At 53.4% G+C, this 6682-nt stretch overlaps 1 protein-coding gene across 1 annotated transcript in view; it reads left to right on the forward strand.

Moving 5' to 3' along the window:
• The window catches only part of CLPSL2 (colipase like 2), a 4788-nt gene extending 1169 nt beyond the window's left edge, over nucleotides 1-3619 (forward strand). The window contains exons 2-3 of the mRNA XM_015560842.1: nucleotides 2122-2341; nucleotides 3436-3619. Coding sequence (XP_015416328.1) covers nucleotides 2122-2341; nucleotides 3436-3531 — 316 coding nt within the window. The 3' untranslated portion in view covers nucleotides 3532-3619. The remainder of the gene's footprint in view (nucleotides 1-2121; nucleotides 2342-3435) is intronic.
• Nucleotides 3620-6682: the final 3063 nt, after the last annotated feature.

Below are 6682 nucleotides of genomic sequence, written 5' to 3' on the forward strand. Positions count from 1 at the left end.
TCAGTCCGCAGGCCGACGCTCTATCCACTGAGCCAAACTGGTCAGGGCTAAAAATATATATATTTTTTAATGATTTCAGAGAGGAAGGGAGAGGGAGAGAGAGATAGAAATATCAGTGGTGAGAATCATTGATCAGCTGCCTCTTGCACGCCCCCCACTGGGGGTCCAACCAGTGCCTTGATCTGGAATCAAACTGCGACCTCCTGGTTCATAGGTCAACGCTCAACCACTGAGCCATGCTGGCCGTCCCCAACTCTTATCTGTGGGTAGCCACTGGCCACACGAGCTGTGGCCTCTAGTGAGGGACCCACTGCACTGGTGTTTTGTGGGGGACGGGGCGCAGATCTTGCAAAACAAGCTACAGGGGAAAAAGACAGAGCTCCTCACATCTTTTCTCAAGAGCACATTTTCTTCTTTTTGTTTTTGTTTTTTGTTAATCCTCACCAGAGGACATTTTTCCATTGATTTTTAGAGAAAGTGGAAGGGAGAGGGAGAGACACAGAGAGAGAAACAGCCATGTGAGAGAGACACATCGATTGGTTGCCTCCAAGCACAGCTGACCAGGGCGGAGGATGGAGCCTGCCCAGGAGGTACCAGGTATGAGCGAGGCTCCTGCCCTTGACCGGGATCAAACCGGGACCCTTCAGCCCACGGGCGGAGGCTGTATATCCACTGAGCCACACCGGCCAGGGCAAGAGCACGTTTTCAAATGCAGAAGCAGGCAAGGCGGGGGAGGTGGGAGCTCCGTCCAGGGAAAGGCAAGGAAGGCCTGCCGCCTGGTTCCAGCGATTGCCCCACACTCACCCCTCCCCCTCTCCCTCCCCCTCCCCCTGCGATTCCCTCTCTCCTGCCCTCCACCTGCCCCCACACTTCACAGAGGTCTCCTGAACTAGTAGAAAAATTGAAGTGGATGGTTATCTAAGGAGACCTTTCACTAATATGGGCACAATAACTCCTACAGCTTCTTGCTTAGGTGTTTATACTTTTATGTCTCCAATAACAGAAGCCTCCTCAAAATAGTTGAAATAATGGAGGATTCATTATATCTATTATCTATTCCAAACCTACTTATTCAGACCTCCAATGTAAAAACACTATTCTACAGTGTTGGGAAAAGAGTGGTGAACCAGATAGACAACCCAAAGGTGCGGGTGGGCGGTGCGCCCGGCGGACGGAGGGACGGAGGGTCGGAGTATCGAGAAGGAAGCGGCTTTCATTTCGGTGTATCCGTTTTGCATCATTTCTCCAGAACAAGTTCCTGGTCCAGCTTTGAGTTTTCATTTGGAAGCCATCTCCAGGGGGCAAAATTTCAATTATAGAAGATAAATAAATCCCATGCTGCCCAGAGGTCTGGAGTGGCTGGGGCGGTGCATAATGCCTGCATTGTCATCATGGCGATGACACAAGTGTCCTGCCCCACCCTGGCTGCTCAGTGCCTGTGTATGCAAATTAACCCACCGTCTTTGTTGGGTTAATTTGCATACTTGCTCCTGATTGGTTGGTGGGCTTGTGAAGGTATGGTCAATTTGCACGCCCCCCGCGCCCTCTCGGGACCTCTCAGCCCTGGGTCCCAGCCCCGCCTTACCAACCTGCTCTAGTGCCTCCCCCTGAACCCCCACTTCTGGGCGCAATGATGCTTTCTCCCCTTCCCAGCTTTCTCGCTCCCCTACCGCCTGCCCGCACTCCTCCTAGGACTGTGATCTGGGAGTATTTGCTCCCCAGCTCAGGACGCCCTTTGGGACCCACAGGAATGAGGCCCCGGGGAAAGGAGAGGAGGCCGAGGGAACACGCTAGACCTCCCTGCCCTGGACGGTTTAGCTCAGTGGATAGAGCGTCGGCCTGCGGACTGAAGGGTCCCAGGTTCGATTCCGGTCAAGGGCATGTACCTCGGTTGCGGGCACATCCCCAGTTGGGGATGTGCAGGAGGCAGCTGATCGATGTTTCTCTCCCATCAATGTTTCTAAATCTCTATCCCTCTCCCTTCCTCTCTGTAAAAATCAATAAAATAAAAAATCAATGAAATATATTAAAAAAAGAAAACGCTAGACCCCCTCTCCCTCTCCCCTGCCCTCTGAGTGCTGGGGGAGGGGCGTGCTGTGGGGTGGCCCCTGGGAGTGACAGCTCAGGGCTTCTCTTCTCCCACCCTGGGCCTTGGCAAGAACCCTCCCCGCCCTCCCCCACCGCCGGAGAGCTGGTGACGCAGGGGCTGTCCCCACAGGTGGATGGAGCTCCGTGCTCCCACCACTCGGAGTGCTTCAGTGACTGCTGTCTCATGAACTTGGACAACGGAGGTGAATTCTGTGCCCCCAGGGGCAGAAAAGCCATGGTGTGCTTGCCCCAGGTGAGGCTCTGGGGTGGAGAAGGTTAAAAACCCCACGTGGCAACACCTGCTTTCTCACCCTCTGCTTGGTGTGCCCTCCCTCCTCCTCCACCTGGCACACTCCTCCTAGTCCTGCAATGCCAGCCACGCCCTCTGACAAGCCTTCTCTCCTTGGAATCCCCACACCCTTGGCCCAGACCCTCAGCAGGACCCGGGCCGCCCTGGTGGCCATGCCTTCCGTCTGAGTCCCCCATGCTCGGAGCACTTCAAGGGCAGAACACAGCACACTCATCTTAGAACCCCCTACCCCTCAGCTTAGTGCCCGTGCAACGCAGGTGCTCAACACATGCTTGTTGAATGGATAGCTACCGTAACATCACTGAGGCAAAGCGGGGAAGACATTCTCCCCAGCAGCCCCCGCCCCCTGCCACAGTGACCTCACTTCTGGAGAGAAGCGAGGCACCGCAGTGGCAGAGCACAGCTTTGGGGCTGGGTCTGAGTGCGGATCCTGGCTTCCCACCCCGTCTTTGCGACCTCAGAAGGCCACTTCTGCTCTCTGGCCTTGGTTTCCTCATCTGTAAAATGGGGTCACAGACCTCCCCCACCAGGTTGCTGGGAAGAGTGTGCATTCCTGGCAGCGACAGAGCTCCGCTGCGCATGCTGGTTGTTAGCTGGTGGGAATGCGGGGAGCAGTGTGCGCAGTACGTCTTGTACCTGCTTGTCTTCTCTCATCTGGCCCTGGGCCCACATCCCTCTAGGGAGGCGGGGCCCGGCCTCCGTGGTCCTGTCTGGGGAGCTGCCGGTGCCCTTGGAAGCAGCCAGCCCCCCGCCCTGGCCTGACTCTCTCGCAGAAGTGGCCAGAGGGTCTTTTCTTTGTGAGCCCTTGATCCAACTCATTTCACTTAATCCTCTCAATAACCCCAGGAGGTGGGTTACAGTTATTAGCTCCTTTCACAGATGAGGAAAGGGAGACAAAGTTGCCTAAGGTCGTGAAGGTATAAGCTGTAGAGATGACAGGCCCCAGGTCCGACTCACCATGACTTGTGCCCCCGAGAAGTTTAAACCCCCTTCTTCCCGAACCTTGGTGACCCCTAACTCATACTCACTTCCCACAGACCAAGGGCGCCATCAACTTCATATGCCCCTGCCGACTGGGCTTGAGTTGCATCCCCCAGGACCCGAGCTGTCCCCGCCGCTGCTATTTGATTTAGAGGACGATGCGGTGGTCACTGCCGTCCTCCTCCGCTCCCTCGGGCCAGAGGCCTTGGAGTCCCCATCTTGTTCACAATCCAGCTCCAGACACATTAAAGTCCGTCTCTGACTCTGGCCTCTGTGCATTTCCTGGGCGAGGGAACCTGGTGGCGCTCATCCCAGTCTGGGGCCCGTGAAAGGGGAGACTGGAGGCATGAAAGAGCTTCCCCTGGAGTTTGGCCTTGGAGGAGGCATGGTGGCCCCAGGGCAGTGCTTGGGAAGGGAGTGGGGTGGGACATGTGGGTGAGAGGCTGGGTCCAGGAAGGGCCAGTCGGATGGACGCCTGTGTGGATGGGGCAGAGTTGAAGAATGTGCCTGGAGCGTGGACGTTGAGGTGCTCGTGGGTGGCTGTGTGGTAGGAGGGACTGAGAGGGGGGATGTAAACACTTTGTAAGGGGGTGAAAGGGTGGAGGTCATTGAGAGCGGATTTGTGAGAATGTGCGTGAAGTGTGGATGCAGAAATGCTCGTGCCTGCGGTTGGAAAGGCGCCTGGTACGCTGTTACCTCTGCTCTCTCGGGTGTGACCAATTCATGGATAAGGAAACAGGCTCAGAGAGCTACCTGACTTGTCCAAGGGCACCCCATGGGGGTCTCAGTGAGTTCTTTCTGCTGCAAGTATATCCTATCTAATAAAAGGCTAATATGCAAATTGACCAACCTGTCAATATGACGAGTACTAACCACCAGGGGGCAGACGCTCAATGCAGGAGCTGCCCCCTGATGGTCAGTGTGCTCCCACAAGGGAAGCGCCACTCAGCCAGAAGCTGGGCTCACAGCTGGTGAGCGCAGTGGTGGTGGTGGGAGCCTCGCCTGCCTCCGCAGCACTAAGGATGTCCGACTGACCAGGCCTAAGCTGTCAGTCAGACATCCCTCAAGGGCTCCCAGACTGAGAGGGTGCAGGTTGGGCTGAGGGACACCCCCCCCCACCCCCAGTGCATGAATTTCATGTGCAGGGCCTCCAGTTTATAAATAAAAGAAGGGTGCTTGACTCGAAGTTCCACCAAACCAGCAGCTGCTGTTGCTGCAGTTCCGTCTTCAGCTTCACAAAGTTTCCATTGACCCAAAACTTGCTAAGTCGTCTCTCAGTGCGAAAAGGTCCACCAGAAATGGACACCGATTTTCATGACAAATATGGCAACACTGTATTAGCTAGCAGAGCCACTTTCTGTGTTGCTACGTGGACATGTACAGCAACACGCATCGGCCTAGAATGGAACCTGTCCCCTGTTGGCAGAATCACCCCAAAGGAATGGAGAGGGCAGTAATCATCCCAGCGGGAGGAAGAAGGAATTGTCTCAAAACCAACTCATCACTGATGCCAAGCGAAAGCACTTGACATTAAAATATAGCACGATTGTGAAGAAACTTTCAAAAATAACAAACAAACTGGTCCGAATGATGAGGGAACTCATTGGTGGTCAGAAGTAGAAATTTATTTTATTTTAATTTTTTTTAATTTTAATTTTTTTTTATTGCTTAAAGTATTACAAAGGGTACGGCACCCCCCCCCCCCTCCCCCCCAGACAGCCCCCTAGCCTCCCCTGTAGAAGTAGAAATTGAAAGGCAGGGCAGCCTCAGGTCTGGCTGAATCCAGCCCCGCCATGGCCTCAGGCTGGATTCCTCTCCACAGAAGTTCTAGATGTCACCTAACAAAAACAGCCAGGATTTACTGACAACTTAGGCCCCAGACCTTATACGAAGTGTCTTCTAATCTGTATTAACTCACTGATACAGCAAGGTAATATATAATTATCCTCATTTCACAAATAGGGAGTTAAGGCTCAATAAGCCTCCTCAAGGGTTCACAGTAAGGGTGGGTCCAGGGTTTGGACTCAGGCCTCTTGCCCACCAATCACCTCACACATGCATATTGTGCCTTCCAGAGAGAGGGACTGTCCCTGTCCCAGGATTCTTAGCAAACACCCTAGGGTTGATTCTGATTGGATTGACTTCATCGGCAAAGGGGGTAAGACAGCAAATGCTCACGCTTCCTAAAAGGGTATGACCAACAGGCAGCATGAATTATTTTCACTTGAGAAAAACTTGTACACATGACTGTAGCTAGCTGCAAGGGAGACTGGGAAATGTAGTTTTCATGTGTCCAGTTAAAGCTTGGGGTTCTGTTATTAAAGGACAAAGGGAGAATCTACAGCGAGAGCAACGTGCCTCCACAAAATCCTTCTTTATTTTAATGAGCAAGAGGAGCTTGATGCCACGACCTAGAGGTGATGGTGCACTGCTAGGCAGCTCTCACTTGGGCTGTGCACCCTGGCTTAACCATACCATCGGGAGGAGGTGATGGAGGGGAGCACATGACCCCCGACTTCCCAGCAAGCCTTGTGGGAAAGGCCAGCTGAGTGGGTCACTGTGGGAAACAGGGTAGACGTGTCGATAGTACTCAGGAGATCCCTAACCGGTTTGGCTCAGTGGATAGAGCGTCGGCCTGCGGACTGAAGGGTCCCAGGCTCGATTCCGGTGAAGGGCATGTTGCTGGCACATCCCCAGTAGGGGGTGTGCAGGAGGCAGCTGGTCGATGTTTCTAACTCTCTATCCTTCTCCCTTCCTCTCTGTAAAAAATCAATAAAATAGATAGTACTCAGGAGAGCAGCTCTCCATGTCTATATCCATGATCCATGGCTTTCTTTCCTGCAGGAGGTGAACATGGCAAAATTTTCATGAATATTATAATTTTTAATTTGAGGTTTCTTTCACAGAGTGAAAATTTTTAAAAATGTATTTTTTTTATTCATTTCAGAGAGTAAGGGAGAGGGGGAGAGAGAGATAGAAACATCAATGATGAGAGAGAATCACTGATCAGCTGCCTCCTGCACACCCCACCCCACACTAGGGATTGAGCCTGCAACCCAGGCATGTGCCCTGACTGGGAATCGAACTGTGACCTCCTGGTTCATAGGTGGATGCTCAACCCCTGAGCCATGCCGGCCCCTGAGCCAGCTGGCTGGAGTGCTATTTCTCCCCACCCCAAACATTGACAGCATGCCACCCTTAGGGTTCATGATGAGCTTTGGGGCAGGTGTGACTCCTCCTCTCCAAGTCCCCAACAAGCAAAGCACCCTGGCCTTAGGGACAGACTTGAGGAGTCAGGGAGGA

Source organism: Myotis davidii, unplaced genomic scaffold (genome assembly GCF_000327345.1).
Source record: "Myotis davidii unplaced genomic scaffold, ASM32734v1 scaffold1036, whole genome shotgun sequence".
Taxonomy (NCBI): Eukaryota; Metazoa; Chordata; class Mammalia; order Chiroptera; family Vespertilionidae; genus Myotis; species Myotis davidii.